The sequence below is a fragment of the Capra hircus genome, chromosome 6 (genome assembly GCF_001704415.2).
Source record: "Capra hircus breed San Clemente chromosome 6, ASM170441v1, whole genome shotgun sequence".
Lineage (NCBI taxonomy): Eukaryota > Metazoa > Chordata > Mammalia > Artiodactyla > Bovidae > Capra > Capra hircus.
In genome coordinates this window covers 71,100,845-71,118,027 of record NC_030813.1, presented here as the reverse complement: position 1 = coordinate 71,118,027, position 17,183 = coordinate 71,100,845, and the positions used below count along the sequence as shown (strand labels likewise).

The 17,183-nt window shown below is 42.2% G+C and overlaps 1 protein-coding gene and 1 long non-coding RNA gene across 2 annotated transcripts in view; both read left to right on the top strand.

The window, feature by feature from the left end:
• The window catches only part of KDR (kinase insert domain receptor), a 46,930-nt gene extending 43,995 nt beyond the window's left edge, over positions 1 to 2,935 (top strand). Inside the window, exon 30 of the mRNA XM_005681629.3 lies at positions 952 to 2,935. Coding sequence (XP_005681686.2) covers positions 952 to 1,174 — 223 coding nt within the window. The 3' untranslated portion in view covers positions 1,175 to 2,935. The remainder of the gene's footprint in view (positions 1 to 951) is intronic.
• Positions 3,326 to 5,683, top strand: LOC106502205. Its single transcript, XR_001295797.2, has 2 exons — positions 3,326 to 4,088; positions 4,120 to 5,683. It is a non-coding gene; the product is annotated as an uncharacterized LOC106502205 (long non-coding RNA).

The window sequence follows — 17,183 nt, the reverse complement described above, 5'->3', positions numbered from 1 at the left end:
TATTTACCGATTCAAAGTATTTTATTTGCTTAGCAATGACTATGTACCATTCCATTGTCTGAGACACTAAGTCCATTGTATTGAGGTTGGATTGAAAGGAAAGATACATTTCTAGTTATTTGAAATAACTTTTAAACCATATATGAACATAGAGTTAATAAAACCCTTTTTTTTTGTTTTGTTTTTGGTTTGTAACATGCATAGATTGGTAAAACACCTAGTAAGGGGCGAAATCACTATACTTCAGAATGACTTAAGCTCCACACAGCCTACACCCAGCTACAAAAGGCCTTTTTAAGCTTTTTTCTAAGCTTTGACATGATTACCGTCTGTCACAATTCCACGCCATTGAAAACATTTTCTGGTTGCTGCTGAGTGATCCAGTCCTCCATGCTTCCAAAGAATGTGGTTTTGATGAGTAAAAAGCAGTTTTTTGACATGTCTAGCTTGATTGTACACACACACTTCAGCTTACTAAAGTTTAAAGTTGCTCAAGAATTTTATTAACACCATACACGGGCCTTGTGATCCCCTACTTGGCAGTGTGTGACAAGTACCATTGGACTTTCAGAACATCCCAGTTTCCTCCCACGTCATGAAAGAGTCCCTTTGGCTCCTATTCTTGTACACAAACTTGTCAGTCTGCAAGGCCATAAAAAGGTTCCATTGGTTGGAGCCTTTGCATAATCCAAAAGAACTGCCTTTCATCTCATCTCAGGCTTGAAAGACTTGGACCCGAATAAGAGGACTTATCTGAAATTCAGATTTCATCCTAGTACCTGAAAATAGACATTGTCTGAGTAAACCTGCTATGTTGATTAACAAGTGGGAGGGATGGGCTGTTTCTCCAGGAAACTGACAGCCCACACGGGTTAGGGGATGGGGTTAGGATAAGATACACAAGAACTGCCTTCTCTCTGCCAACTTATTTGGTTGCCATCTCTTCCACAGTGGACTGATGCCCAGCAAAAGCAAGGAGTCTGTGGCATCCGAAGGCTCAAACCAGACGAGCGGCTACCAGTCGGGATACCATTCTGATGACACGGACACCACTGTGTACTCCAGCGAGGAGGCTGAACTTTTAAAGCTGATGGAGATTGGACCGCAGGTCGGCAGTGCAGCTCCGATTCTCCAGCCTGACTCTGGGACCACACTGAGCTCTCCTCCAGTTTAAAAGGAGGCACCTGCGTCCCCCAGTCCTGGAAATCACACGAGAGGTGCTGCTCCGATTTTCAAGTGTTGTTCTTTCCACCACCAGGAAGTAGCCACATTTGATTTTCATTTCAAAAAAAGGACCTCAGACTGCAGGGAGCCGGTCCCCTAGGCATTTCCTGAGATGCTTGCGACCCAAGAATGTGTTTGTGTCTTCTCCCCATGTTGGCCTCATTCTTTTTTCATTCATTTGAAAAGCATGGTGGATGCACCCTACCCTGGGTTGCCCCAAGGGTTGCAGCAAAAGGAGTTCAAGAAACGACTTCACCCTCAGAAGTGGCAGCGCCTGGGGAGCGGACACCTCATTAAACTAGAAGACAAACCAGGCAATGGAAGTGCTTTAGGTGTTGAAGACGTGAAAGACCTTTAGAGCTAAATCCATCTAGGAAGCTTTGCTTGTTGGAGCCACGTCTTGCCTGTGGGGTTTGGACTGATGGAAAGGAAGACGCTGACTTGCTTTGGGAGTGCCCTGGAACCTGCGCATGCCTTGTGTTGGCTCTGGTGTGGAGGTGGTGGACATAGGGTTTGTGAGGAAATGTAAAGGCTTCAGACAAGGTGACTGGTTTTAGAAGGTTGCGTGCTCTTCCCATTTGGGCTAAATGAGAGTTCCTTGTGCTGTTTCCGACTCCTAATGAGAGATCCTTCCGTTCTCTTACGTGTCTCCTGGCCAAGGCCCAGGAAGGAAATGAGGCAGCTCTGGCTCCTTGTCTCGAGACTGATCCTTTACTCAGGATGCCACAGAAAAGGACACTCAGACGGAGGCTCCGTGTCACGTTGAGGATTTCTGACTGTGTGAACCAGCTTCTGGTTTCTTCTGGATGGACACCTACCTATCTGTCTTGATGTGATATGTCTGAGCCTGAATGCAGTAGATTCGGTGTGGAGCTGTGGTGTCAAAGCTTCAGGAAGGATTTTACTCTCTTATGCCTTCTCCCCTCTCCGAGTCTTCCCCCCTCCCTTCAGTATTTTCCTGACTGTCCCTTCCCCACCTGCCCGCTCCCAGCCAGTCAGTATTCTAGTCATTTGACCTGTATGTCCTAGTAAAATATGATTTGGTTTGTTCACTCTCTGAGTAATTCTTAGCCAGATTTCAAAATTACCTTGTAGCTCAAGTTATAACAATACCTATTGTATTATTTAGACTTTTAACATGTAAAGCTCTTTCTACTGGTTCTGCCCTTATTCTTTTCTTTTTAAAAAAGATGTATTTTCTGTTTGGTACCATAGTATGAGAAGCTGGGAGCAATGACTATAAAACATGCTATGGCACATATATTTATAGTCTGTTTATGTAGAAACAAATGTAATATATTAAAACCTTATATTATATATAACGAACTTTGTACTATTCACATTTTGTATCAGTATTATGTAGCATAACAAAGGTCATAATGCTTTTAGCAATTGATGCCATTTTATTAAAAAAAAAAAAAGTGAAAAACCTGAAGGAATCCTTTGCAAGGTTGCATCACTATACCCACCATTTCCCTCACTTCTAAAATGGAAGAGGGAGAGTCCGACAGCGTTTCCTGTGGCTGTTTTTTATTTTTGCTTGTTCTCTTACTCTTCTTATAAAGGATATTTTCATAAAATGCTTATATACTTTATAAACAAATGTATTCTTAGTTTAAAAAAATACAATGGTATAATACCATCACAGCTGTCTTGAGGGTGAATATTTCTGGCTTGAGGTATAATTGCTTCTCCCCCTCTTCTCCATAGCACAAATAATTCACACACACACATACTCTTGTTAAATTCTGAGCACTTTTGAGATTCTTAAAGCATGGACTGAGAGATACGTGATAAGTACTCTAACAGCATTTCTGGCTCTCTAGTAACCCCCGTGCCTCTCAGAACAGCCAACCATGAAAATCAGGGACCGAGATATCTGAGGAAGGTGACCAGACCCAGCAGTGCAGGGAAGCTTGGAGCGTTTTTATAGTTTTCAATAACGCTTTACTCTCTCCTTACGGGGCTTCCCTGGTGGCTCAGACAGCAAAAAGCTGCCTGCAGTGCAGGAGACGTAGATTTGATCCCTGGGTCAGGAAGATCCCCTGGAGAAGGGAATGGCAACCCTCTCCAGTATTCTTGCCTGGAAACTCCACGGACAGAGAAGACTGGTGGGCTACAGTCCATGGGGTCACAAAGAGTCGGACACTACAGTGTGACTAACACACACCATCCTTACAGTGTCAGAACCTCTGATCCAACATTGCCATTTTGAGTGATTACTTTCGCTTGAATTCAGTGAGTAGAGTTATCTAAAGATTATTGCCACTGAAGAGTAGTCCTATTCAAAGGGATTTTTTTCATAAAAGATTTTGAAATGTTTATATAGTCAAAAAATATGCCTATGTATATTTTTAAATGTCTTCTAAGTTTTAAAAATCATATTGAGGAAGATCTTCCCAATTCTAAAATAATGCACAACTCTTAATTGTCTTTTTTCTTTTATTACATTGAAATCCTTTGGGGATTTGAGAGTGAGGATGAGATGGTTAGGTAGCATCATCGACTCAATGGACATGAAGTTGAGCAAGCTCCAGGAGACATGAAGGACAGGAGAGCCTGGCGTGCTGCCAGCCATGGGGTCACAGAGTTGGACCTGACTTAGCTACTGAACAGCAACAACAATGGACTGAGGTAGGGATCTAGCTTTGTTTCCTTCAAGCAGTTGTAGCAGCGTCATTTATTAAATATATCTCTTTTCCCCTGTGGTTGGGGAAATACACATTGTACATTTTTCATACCCTATCATTTCACTCAGACGTTCTGTACAACTTTATGATGGAAAAGAGGGCAGTTCCAGGTTTGTGTGGCTCCTGGGCACTGCACTTACAGGTTGAGCCATTGGCTGGAGTTAGGGAGGCAGGGTCTTCTTAGAGATGCTAATCTGTAGATCAGGTCTGGTCTTATCTTTCCTATTGTTACAATGTTGTCCAGTAAATGAATGGAAGGAGAGTCTAGGCTATTCAAGATGGAAAAGACCTCACAGAAAAACAGAATTTTCTTCATTTTAAGAAAAAGAGATTTTGTTTCTCATAAGCGGCCCCTGGCACTGTTTCAGTGCCAGGGGTTTGGATTCAGTTGAAACTTCACACTTGATAAAGAAATGCTTTCAGCAACTCAGAATAATCCGGAGGGGAGGTTTAGCCCTCCCCTTCCTTCTTCTGTTTCCCATGCCCCTTGTTCTTAGCTCGTTTTCTCTCCTCATTTGCCCCTGTATTGAAAAGAACCTTGTAGCGTTTAAAAGTGCTTCCTGCATGGCCTTATTTTCAAAATTTTCACTGGAGACGTTTGGTGTGTTTTAGGTGAGGCCACGCTGTCTCCCCTTGGCTCCTGGCCGCTCTCATTTTCTCCATTGACTTGCTTTGCTCTTCTCCCTCCTCTCAAACCCCTGTCCTTTCACCTTCTGTTTCTCTCTTTCCGCTAAACTTCCTCTCCTCTCAACCTTCCCACCTCCCCCACCACCAGCAGCCTTTCTCCCCAAACACACCACAGGAGAGAGGAGAGTGGTGGGAGGTTTAAGTTCATTACCCATAAAGTAGCTTTTCTTATCAATGCATATTCCTTTGTTTCAATGAAAGAAGAAAAGTAAAAATCTAAAACCCATCACTTTGTAGTTAGCCCAGTTTTCCTGTCTGCCCTAGTGTGTCTTAGAAGTCTCACTCAGATATTTATCACCTTGATTGTAAAATGTAGCAAACCCAAAGCTAATGCCTTTCAGAGAGTAGCTCTCTTTAAAAAACAAATTTCTCTATTTTTTTTTAATTGGCATATAATCAGAGAGTAGCTCTTAATATACAACTTTTCACATTTGTGTGCCCTTGTCCCATAGGGGTAGTAGGCATATCGTGCCCAGGCTTTCAGGTAAGGAGTGAGCACAGATTAAAGGGACTTCCAATCTGTTTTTATAAAATTGTGTTTTCTACATGAGTCTCTCCCACAAAAGGGTTTAGACATAAGTAAAAATCTGCGCAGTCTTTGTGAAAGTAATTTTAAGCCTGATGTTTTTGGGGGAAAGTTACAGAATGCTTCTACGTAATAGAGGTTAAACAGGTAAACTAAAGACATTTACTCTGGTTTTGATCAGAATGAAAAGAAGAAGAAAAATCTGAAGTAGCAACTTGGAGAGAAATATAACAGTCAAGTTAGCCTGAAGTTCTGGAGCTGAAGTGGTAGAGCATAACAGACTCAGCTGAGGTCTGACTCAGAGATAAGAAAGAGCTCTGAGTTAGGGAAGACTTATTCTAAGGAAGACTATTGATAAGACGAGGATTACAGTAAACTGTGACAGATATGTGACGAGTGAATGTTAATGAGAAGACATCAAATTGTATCTTAGGTTTTTGTTTTTTTTTTTACAGCACAGTATGTGACCTTTCTGTAATTTCTTGATGCCTATAGAACAGCATTACATTAGGTAGTTTCATAGTTTTTGGTTTAAAAATAAAAGAATGAAAACTTACGGTTTTTTCTTTTTATGTTAGTCTCACGTTTTGTTTACACTAAATACTTTAGAACCTATGGCAGCATACTTACTAGTAACTGGCGACAGCATACCCCTATACTTGGATTGTTTGAAGGACTCCACTTTTAGACGCACTACAAAAAGAAAAAGGCAGGGAATGAGAAGCTGACCTCTGCTCCAGTTCTGTCCCATTCGTTGCTCTTTGTCCTCTCCCTTCTTCAAGGAGTAATATTTGGGGGGAATAAACACAGGAAAGGGGGTTGAGTTCTTCAGTGGGAAGGATAGTAGCACTGACTGACTCTGATCCCATGCGCCTTTCACAGGTTATGGGGTAAGAAATGACTCATCAAGAACCCTCTGAGCCATTGTTAGGAAGAGAGATTTCATGGGAGCCTGGTGCTTTGCATAGGGAATCTCGTTAAGCCAAAATGACTTATCATGACAAAGGGGATTGAAAACATTCTGTTCATTGCCACAGAAAGAGCAGAAATGGGCTTATGAAAGCCCAGACCCAATGTTGACAATTCAGGCTGGATGCACAGTGGGCAACAGCATTCCACATTCATTGCCTAAGCTAACGAGAAAACTGGCAGCCTGTAGGGCTTCCCTGGTGGCTCAGAGGTTAAAGCGTCTGTCTACAATGCGGGAGACCTGGGTTCGGTCCCTGGGTTGGGAAGATCCCCTGGAGAGGGAAATTGCAATCCACTCCAGTATTCTTGCCTGGAGAATCCCATGGACGGAGAAGCCTAGTAGGTTACAGTCCATGGGGTCATAAAGAGTTGGACACGACTGAGCGACTTCATCACCACCACCAGTGGGAAAGCAGGCCTTCCAGAGAAATCAGGACCAAAGACTCAGCCTTTAATACTCAATTATAAGTAAGTAACATTGGTTTGTTTGTATTTAACTGTACTTTAAAAATGCTACATTGTGCCAGATGCTGTTTTGAAAAGAGTTTATTAATATTAACCCATTTAACTAATAGAGACTCTAAAGCAAGATATAAGCATCACAGTGTAGACGTGGCGGCAAGCCCATGTAGGAGACATTAAAGGAGCTCATTGATGGTTTCTACAAATGTTTGTTAGGGACTTACTATGTGCCAGGCACCTTAACAGTTAGTGGTCAGAACTGTCTTCTTAGCTGCTTGGGTTAAAAGTTATTAGCAGAACCCTGGAAAGGAGGAATTTCAATCTTATCCCAGAATTCTCTACATATTCTTGTGGTATCCCTTTAACCAATTGAGCATATTTCTCATTATTGGCTCATTCTTCTTTCAGTCATTTTTGAACAAAGATCTGAATTCAAGGACATTTCTAGGTATTATAATACATAGATTCTACCGTGGGGGAACTTATCCTGACTTTAGAGTCAGAATGCTCATGGCAAAAATCAGGTAAGAAGCTCTTTGACAGCAAGTTGGGAGAATGAGGCTTTTCTTGGTCTGGTTCACCTCGTGTTGAAAAATTTGCATTTCACTTATATAGCAAGAGGAGATTCTGATAATGCATTCGAAAGAATTCCACGTTGGCCGGCATTGTATGGCAACACAGAAGGAATCTTTTGTTTTGTCATAACTAACATTGTTTGACCTTTATACTAATCTTCCACATTTTAAACTTTTCCAGTTAGTGAACATTCGAAGTACAGAAAGAGTAAATTCCATCACTGCCATTAGTTTTACTAGGAATTCTTCAGTAGGGATTGCTGTATACAGTGACTTCCCCTTGGGTATTTCAAAATGCTATCAGGTAAGGTACAACATTTCATAAATATATCTGTTTTACAAATCAAAGTGTGCTCCTGTATAAACCAACTTGAGAATCTTTTAAGCAGCATATACCTGAAGTCAAGAGAAATAGAATTTTCTTTTAGTTCATCACTCTGAATAGATCATGATACATTTCTATACCTTCTCCCCCGCCCCCACCTCTGCTGTCTAATATGGTTGGCAAATTGCCTTGAGGACCTGTCATGAAGACAGAAAAAAAGATCCTCATTCTTCCCTTATCACCTCATTTATCGGTAAATTTCAGTGTTCTGCCCAGCTTTCACTCTTGTAGTCTTCGGCACTGCAGGAGAGCTTATTGCTTCTCTGACTGATGAACAAGAAAAAAAAATGTCATGCCAGGAACCATTCCTGAGTCAGAACTTACAGAATTGGCAATGTTCACTTTAAAAGGAAGTACCAATAAGTATTAATTTCGGATGACATATATATATTAGAGCAAGTTTAATAGAGTTTTTAGATAAACGTATATTAGGGATTCCAATTTCATTGTTTCTGTTTCATGGTGATAAACATTTCAATTAGCTCTGCAGCCACTCAGACCTGAGTAGCCTGAAAGACAGAGAAATAACCTTGATTGTTGATTGTCTACCATATGCCAGGCATTGAACTATTCACTCCACATATACTATCTCATTAAATCCTTGTCATGGCCCTTATGTTAGGTGCGATCATCACCAGGTTACAAGTGAAGACTGGCAGTTAAAATTTGAAGCCCCAGGAGGCAAGGTCATGCCAGGATTAGATCTTGTCTACTTATATCCTGAGGACATGCTCATATTTGGGATGGGAATCAGGATGGAATCCTGATGGAAGGCAGTGCACCGACTTGTCTTCTGATAAATCAAAACCAAAGAAAAGATACATGTGAAGGTAGTCTGGTACCTTTAAGTGTCTTAGTTTTTTTTTAATATAATTTTACTTATGTTTGACTGTGCTGGGTCTTTGTTGCTGCATGAGCTTTTCTCTAGTTGAGGTGCTTGAGCTTCTCATTGTAGTGGCTTCTTCTGTTGCAGAGCCAGGCTCTTGGGCATGCGGGCTCCAGTAGTTGCATTTCCCAGCTCTAGAGCACAGCTCAATGGTTGTGGTGCACAGGCTTAGTTACTCCGCAGCATGTGGGATCTTCCTAGACCAGAGATTGAACCTGTGTCTGCTGTATTGGCAGGTGGATTTGTTACCACTGAGCCACCAGGAGAAGACTGTCTCAGTTAATATATGGTTGCCTTCAGGATTCCCATCTTTCAGGCAGCTTTATCTATAAAATAAAACCATTTTGATTAAATGTAAAAGCTTGGTGTAACAATAAACATCGGATTGCCAGAGGGAAGAAAGTGTGTTACTTACTAGCTGTATGGTCTCATGCAAATTACTTAACTGCTTTGAGTCTCCCTTTCCTCAGCCTGATGAGGATTAAATGATGTATGTATATAAGACATCCACCATACTGCCTGATAAGTGGAAAGTGTTTAATAAAGGTAATTATTTTCCTATGATGATGCTGGCGATAGGGAAGTTAAATTTATAGCATGTTGAATGATTCAGAGATTGCTAATTAACTTACCATTGACAAACTAGATGGAAGCGTCCAGTGGAATTTTCTGCCATCCCTGGTCCCCTGGATTTGAAGACTGGCATAAGGACTCAGCATGAGGAACAAATTGCTGGATAACAAGTGCTTGGGAAGACCAAAGTGTGACAGAGTCAGGATTCAGAAAAACTCACTGGTCAGAGACGCAAATAAATTAATTTTATTTTTCTGCACATATTTTGGGACGGGGTACCACAGTTTAGCATAACTTTACATTGGTTTACAAATATCAGTTTGCCCCAAATCAGCTAACCAGTGATCAATTTGCTAAGAATCAGTTTGTCAGATACTTGGTTTACCTAATAATTAACTCATCAAGTTCTATGTATATGTATGACTGAGTCCTTTCACTCTTTACTTGAAACTATCACAAAATTGTTTGTTAATCAGCTATACTGCAGTAAAAAATAAAAAGTTAAAAAATTATTAAAAAATAATGGAGACACATGTACCCCCATGTTCATCGCAGCACTGTTTATAATAGCCAGGACATGGAAACAACCTAGATGTCCATCAGCAGCATTGGTACATATACACAATGGAGTATTACTCAGCCATTAAAAAGAATTCATTTGAATCAGTTCTGATGAGATGGATGAAACTGGAGCCGATTATACAGAGTGAAGTAAGTCAGAAAGAAAAACACCAATACAGTATACTAACACATATATATGGAATTTAGAAAGATGGCAATGACGACCCTGTGTGCAAGACAGGAAAAAAGACACAGATGTGTATAACGGACTTTTGGACTCAGAGGGAGAGGGAGAGGGAGGGATGATTTGGGAGAATGGCATTCTAACATGTATACTATCATGTAAGAATCGAATCGCCAGTCTATGTCTGACGCAGCATACAGCATGCTTGGGGCTGGTGCATGGGGATGACCCAGAGAGATGTTATGGGGAGGGAGGTGGGAGGGGGGTTCATGTTTGGGAACGCATGTAAGAATTAAAGATTTTAAAATTAAAAAAAATAATAATGGAAGAAATAGCACCAGGGGATGGGGTATAGAAGAACTCTGTTCTTTCTCTGCAGTGTTCCTGTAAATCTAAAGCTGTTCTAAAAAATAAAATCTTGAAAAAGTGAAAAGAAATTATCAACAAGCCCCCAAATTTAAAAAATTATCTACAAAGTTTACCTCAATTTGTAGTGACAATTTCTGTGAAGTTGTAATGGATTGGTTTTCACTCTATCTTCATAAAAGAATTTTATGGAAACTTCAATTTTTCAGAAATTGATGGACATAGGCTTACATTTCCCATGAATACATTTAATCATTTTCAATGATTCATTCAAATTCATCAGTTTTGGCATAAAATTATAATATTTATTTGCCATTTATATGTAAATTCTGTAAAGGAATCCAAACTAATCACACTGATGTGAAATGCTGAATTTTTCTTTTTGACTGCTAGAAATACTAGATGAATGCTCATATGCCCATTGAGGTATTGTGAAGTGACCTTCAAAGCAATCAGAAGAACTTAAAGGTGGCTGGAGCAATTCCATTATAGTAAGAATGTTAGTTTCATCAGGACAAGAATTTCTGTCTATTTTGTTCATTGCTTCATCTTCAGTGTTTAGAACAATGTCCAGACAGTGGTAGGTACTCAGTATCTGTGGAATGCAATGATAAAATCTATCATTTGGTAGATAGAACTTTAGCCAATTGACTCTCTGCAAATTGAGTTTTGGCATTTTAGCTTGCTTTCCTAAGCATCAGCAAGAGCAAAACACCTTAAGGACTTTTGTTGACTGCATTTTCAGGGTATGTTGGGGTTTCCAAAGAGGTGAGGAAATTTTAAGTTGTATAACTAGGTGAGTACGGGGAGATAAAGAAGGGAGGGTTCCCACTGTCTCCAAGTTGATGAGACCAACTTAACTCTAACTTGACAGTGCCTGCGCCGGCCTTACTTACAGAACGGCTGGCAAACTGGAACAAGCTGGACTGGAGAAGACGGAAGGGGCTAAGCAAGGGCTCTCTTTTCATATATGAAGAGGTGTCCATGGAGAGTATTCTGACATTCTTCTGTGTTTCCAAATGGCAATTAGACCAATGGATAAAAACCATGAGAACAGCAGACCCTGGGTCATCTGATGTCTAATGCTCTTTCCTTTGTGCCTCCCAGGGTCTTCCTTTTGGGTAGTAAGCAGAGACTGTTCTGTGAGGTTGTTGGAAAGGAGTTAAGGAGTTATAAGAGTTGAGGATCAGAGTACCAATTGACTCAGCTGGTCTCCAAGTTCCCTTTCTGCCCAGAATATTACAGACAAAGAAGTTGAGTGCTTGAATAAGACAGACCCGTGTTTGTATCCTGGCTCCACCATGTAGTAGCTAAATGATCACGTAAAAAGTACATGTACAAGGCTCTCTGAACCTCCGTTTCCTCAGTCATGCAATGGAGATAACAACAGTACAGACCTCAAAAGGTTGTGGTGAGTATTAAATAAAGTAATAGATGTAAAGCATTTAGTACAGTGCCTGGCACCTAAGTGCTCAACAAGTGCCTTACTTATTGCCGTGAATCAATGAAAAAGAATGTACTAGGTCTTCTTTTTTCAAGAGATGATAATCAAGGTTTCAGTCTCCAACTGTTAAAGTAGACACTTCTAAGAGCTCAACAAGTTCTTCTCAGGGTAGGGAAGTTATTTTCTGTTTTCAAAAGAGCTGCTTCCACAGATGACGCCCAACTGTATACATAACACTTCAGTCCTTGCTGTGGATTCCAGACTTCTGCTTTGTTCAGGGGCCTGGGCGGAATGGAGACAGGAAGAGGCTCTGAGACACACTGGCCGAGGAGCAGGAGTCCAGGCCAGGTCAAGTAGGGAAGTAGCCCCGTGAGTCACAGGCTGGAAAACTCCAGCAGGGCCCCTCTGGCTCCAGGCTTCTCTCACTGGGAGACGTTTCCTGCTCTTTGCGCTCTGCCGACCCCCCTCCCCCAGGAGTTCCTTAAGACAAGGTCTCTCACTGAATTGTTATAACCCAGGGGAAGGAGTGTTTTTAGTGTCTGCCAAGGCCAGGAATCTCCCAAGACTTGTGATAACTGTGTGAAAAAAGTTGGTTCTCTGGTTGGAGCCCACCTTGCCATCTTGGCAAAAGGAAGCCATTAGTGTTAACTAGTTTCCTCACGGGTTAGAGGGATTAGCTCCTAAGTGAGTTAAAAAGCCATGTGTTAGTGCTTCCACAGCACCCCAGGAACAGGCAGAGGCTTCACTGTGATTTTTGCATGAGGTGCTCATGAATCCCCCAGACTTTGACAGTACAGGAAATCACCTGGGGAGAGGAGCTGATGTGGGCCACCCCGGTCCTGAGTGGCCTTCGACAGGTTTATGCAGGACAGAAGGCAGGGAAGAAGCTCCTCCCTTGGCTTGGGGCTCTGAGCTGGTTCAGGTTGTGACTCTATTCAGTCCCCTGCAGCCTGATGAGGCCCCAGACTCTCTTGGGGTCATTTGGAAGCAGCCCAGGCCCTCTAACATATGGCCCTGATAAGGATCTCACTCTCCAAGATAAGGAGTTGTTTAGGGGAATCTGAGGAAGCCCGGAGTTTGTTTCCATAAAGCTGCACAATGTAAAGTGTAATCCCTACACAGATGCAATTAGCTGTTAAACATATTAAGTTGTGAGGAAGGGGTGCTCTGCTGGCTCATAAATGAATGTGCGTCTGTCCCAGGGGGACTGAGGGCAGGTATCTTTTCCTGCCAGATCATTAGAATGGTGACAGATAATGGATCAAGAGGCTGAGCTTTCTGCAGTTTCAGCAACCATGAAGCCCCTGAGGAGGAAGGACCTGGGGCAGCCACAGCCACCAAGGACCAATTTGTTTCCCTTATATTGGCAGGGTGAGAGTCATCTCTGAGAGAGGCTTTGAAGTCCCATCACTGTTCCATGTGGCAGCCAGCTTGCTCAGTGTCTCCTGCTAACACAGGCTTTGGCACTGTGGCATTAGGTTGCCAGGTGATCCTGGTGAAGGTCAAGTGCCCTCCAAAATGGCCAGGTGTGGATGCCTGGCAAGGCCATTAAATCTGAATCTGGGCACTTCTTGGTGGTCCAGTGGCTAAGATTGCATGGTCCCAATGCAGGGGGCTCAGAGTCCATCCCTGGTTAGGGAACTAGATCCTGCATGCTGCAACTAAGGGTTCATGTATTGCAAGTAAGACCTGGCACAGTCAAATAAATAAATAAAAAATAAATGTAAAAAAAAAAAAGTTCCCTTATGCTAAAGAAATAAAATAAAGCTGCATCTGTTGGAAGGAGAGTCAAAGTCTCATTTCTGGGCAAGTAGCTACTAAATGGCCCTCCTCTCAAGTACCAGTGGCACCTCCTCATAACCTCCACTGATTTCATAGAAATAACAGAAACAATATTAATCAGTAAATTATTAGGAACTTAGTCCTGTGCTAGGCTGGGTACAAGTGAAGTGAGTGAAGTTGCTCAGTCGTGTCTGACTTTTTGCGACCCCATGGACTATAGCCCTCCAGGCGCCTCCAATCCATGGGGTTCTCCAGGCAAGAGTACTGGAGTGGGTTGCCATTTCCTTCTCCAGGGGATCTTCCCGACCCAAGGATCAAACCTGGGTCTCCCACATTGTAGGCAGATGCTTTACCGTCTGAGCCACCTGACGGTACAAAGGCTGGTTACAAAGCAGTTTATAAAAACATAGTTTTCATAACAAGCCTAAGAGCCAAGTACTAACATTATCACCAGTTCATAGATGAGAAAATAGAAGTTTTGGCAGGTTCACTGATTTGTACAAAACTGTACAGTTAGGAAGAAATAATGGGTTTAGGTTTTAATCCCAGAAGATGATTCAAGTGCTGAAACTCACAGTAAATATTTTAGGACCCATTAGAAACATCTTCCACTAGGCTTGTGGAGAAATTTGCAATTCCTCAGACTCCAGTTGGTATCAAGACCAACCCAAAATAAGATGTATTACAAAAATATGTTGTAGAGTGCTCGCTTCAGCAGCATATATACTAAAATTGGAACGATACAGAGAAAATTAGTATGGCCCCTGCACAAGGATGACACGCAAATTTATGAAGTGTTCCATATTTTTGGATGAAACTGGAGCCTATTATACAGAGTGAAGTAAGTCAGAAAGAAAAACACCAATACAATATATTAACGCATATGTATGGAATTTAGAAAGATGGTAACAATGACCCTATAGGCGAGACAGCAAAAGAAACACAGATGTAAAGAACAGACTTTTGGACTCTGTGGGAGAAGGCGAGGGTGGGATGATTTGAGAAAATAGCATTGAAACGTGTATGTTATCATATGTGAAATAGATCACCAGTCCAGGTTTGATACATGGGACAGGATGCTCAGGGCTGGTGCACTGGGATGACCCTGAGGGATGGGATGGGGAGGGAGGTTGGAGGGGGTTTCAGAATGAGGAACACATATACACTCATGTTCAGTTCAGTTCAGTCGCTCAGTCGTGTCCGAGTCTTTGCGACCCCATGAATCGTAGCATGCCAGGCCTCCCTGTCCATCACCAACTCCGGGAGTTCACTCAGACTCACGTCCATCGAGTCAGTGATGCCATCCAGCCACCTCATCCTGGGTCGTCCCCTTCTCCTCCTGCCCCCAATCCCTCCCAGCATCACAGTCTTTTCCAATGAGTCAACTCTTCACATGAGGTGGCCAAAGTACTACAGTTTCAGCTTTAGCATCATTCCTTCCAAAGAAATCCCAGGGCTGATCTCATTCAGAATGGACTGGTTGGATCTCCTTGCAGTCCAAGGGACTCTCAAGAGTCTTCTCCAACACCACAGTTCAAAAGCATCAATTCTTCGGCACTCAGCCTTCTTCACAGTCCAACTCTCACATCCATACATGACCACTGGAAAAACCATAGCCTTGACTAGACGGACCTTGGTCGGCAAAGTAATGTCTCTGCTTTCAAATATGCTATCTAGGTTGGTCATAACTTTTCTTCCAAGGAGTAAGTGTCTTTTAATTTCATGGCTGCAGTCACCATCTGCAGTGATTTTGGAGCCCACAAAAATAAAGTCTGACCCTGTTTCCACTGTTTCCCCATCTATTTCCCATGAAGTGATGGGACCGGATGCCATGATCTTCATTTTCTGAATCTTGAGCTTTAAGCCAACTTTGTCACCCTCCTCTTTTACTTTCATCAAGAGACTTTTTAGTTCCTCTTCACTTTCTGCCATAAGGGTGGTGTCATCTGCATATCTGAGGTTCTTGATATTTTCCCGGCCATCTTGATTCCAGCTTGTGCTTCTTCCAGTCCAGCATTTCTCATGATGTACTCTGCATGTAAGTTAAATAAGCAGGGTGACAATATACAGCCTTGATGGACTCCTTTTCTTATATGGAACCAGTCTTTTGTTCCATGTCCAGTTCTAACTGTTGCTTCCTGACCTGCATACAGATTTCTCAAGAGGCAGGTCAAGTGGTCTGGTATTCCCATCTCTCTCAGAATTTTCCACAGTTTATTGTGATCCACACAGTCAAAGGCTTTGGCATAGTCAAGAAAGCAGTAATAGATGTTTTTCTGGAACTCTCTTGCTTTTTCCATGACCCAGTGGATGTTGGCAATTTGATCTCTGGTTCCTCTGCCTTTTCTAAAACCAGCCTGAACATCAGGAAGTTCACGGTTCACGTATTGCTGAAGCCTGGCTTGGAGAATTTTGAGCATTACTTTACTAGCGTGTGAGATGAGTGCAATTGTGCAGTAGTTTGAGCATTCTTTGGCATTGCCTTTCTTTGGGATTGGAATGAAAATTGACCTTTTCCAGTCCTGTGGCCACTGCTCAGTTTTCCAAACTTGCTGTCATATTGAGTGCAGCACTTTCACAGCATCATCTTTCAGGATTTGAAAGAGCTCAACTGGAATTCCATCACTTGCACTAGCTTTGTTCGTAGTGATGCTTTCTAAGGCCCACTTGACTTCACATTCCAGGATGTCTGGCTCTAGATGAGTGATCACACTATTGTGATTATCTGGTTCGTGAAGATCTTTCTCGTACAGTTCTTCTGTGTATTCTTGCCACCTCTTCTTACACTCATGGCTGACTCGTGAATGTATGGCAAAAACCACCACAATATTGTAACGTAATTAGCCTCTGATTAAAATAAATAAATTAAAAAAATATGTTGATGAGAATACCAGACCACCTAACCTGCCTCTTGAGAAATCTGTATGCAGGTCAGGAAGCAACAGTTAGAACTGGACATGGAACAAAAGACTGGTTCCAAATAGGAAAAGGAGTCCGTCAAGGCTGTATATTGTCACCCTGCTTTTTAAACTTATATGCAGAGTACATCATGCGAAACGCTGGACTGGAAGAAACACAAGCTGGAATCAAGATTGCTGGGAGAAATATCAGTAACCTCAGATATGCAGATGACACCACCCTTATGGTAGAAAGTGAAGAGGAACTAAAAAGCCTCTTGATGAAAGTGAAAGAGAAGAGTGACAAAGTTGGCTTAAAGCTCAAGATTCAGAAAATGAAGATCATGGCATCCGGTCCCATCACTTCATGGGAAATAGATGGGGAAACAGTGGAAACAGGGTCAGACTTTATTTTTGTGGGCTCCAAAATCACTGCAGATGGTGACTGTGCAGCCATGAAATTAAAAGACGCTTACTCCTTGGAAGAAAAGTTATGACCAACCTAGATAGTATATTCAAAAGCAGAGACATTACTTTGCTGACTAAGATCCGTCTAATCAAGGCTATGGTTTTTCCAGTGGTCGTGTATGGATGTGAGAGTTGGACTGTGAAGAAGGCTGAGTGCCGAAGAATTGATGCTTTTGAACTGTGGTGTTGGAGAAGACTCTTGAGAGTCCCTTGGACTGCAAGGAGATCCAACCAGTCCATTCTGAATGAGATCAACCTTGGGATTTCTTTGGAAGGAATGATGCTAAAGCTGAAGCTCCAGTACTTTGGCCACCTCATGTGAAGAGTTGACTCACTGGAAAAGACTGTGATGCTGGGAGGGATTGGGGGCAGGAGGAGAAGGGGACGACCCAGGATGAGGTGGCTGGATGGGATCACACACTTGATGGACGTGAGTCTGTGTGAACTCTGGGAGATGGTGATGGACAGGGAGGCTGGCGTGCCGCGATTCATGGGGTCGCAAAG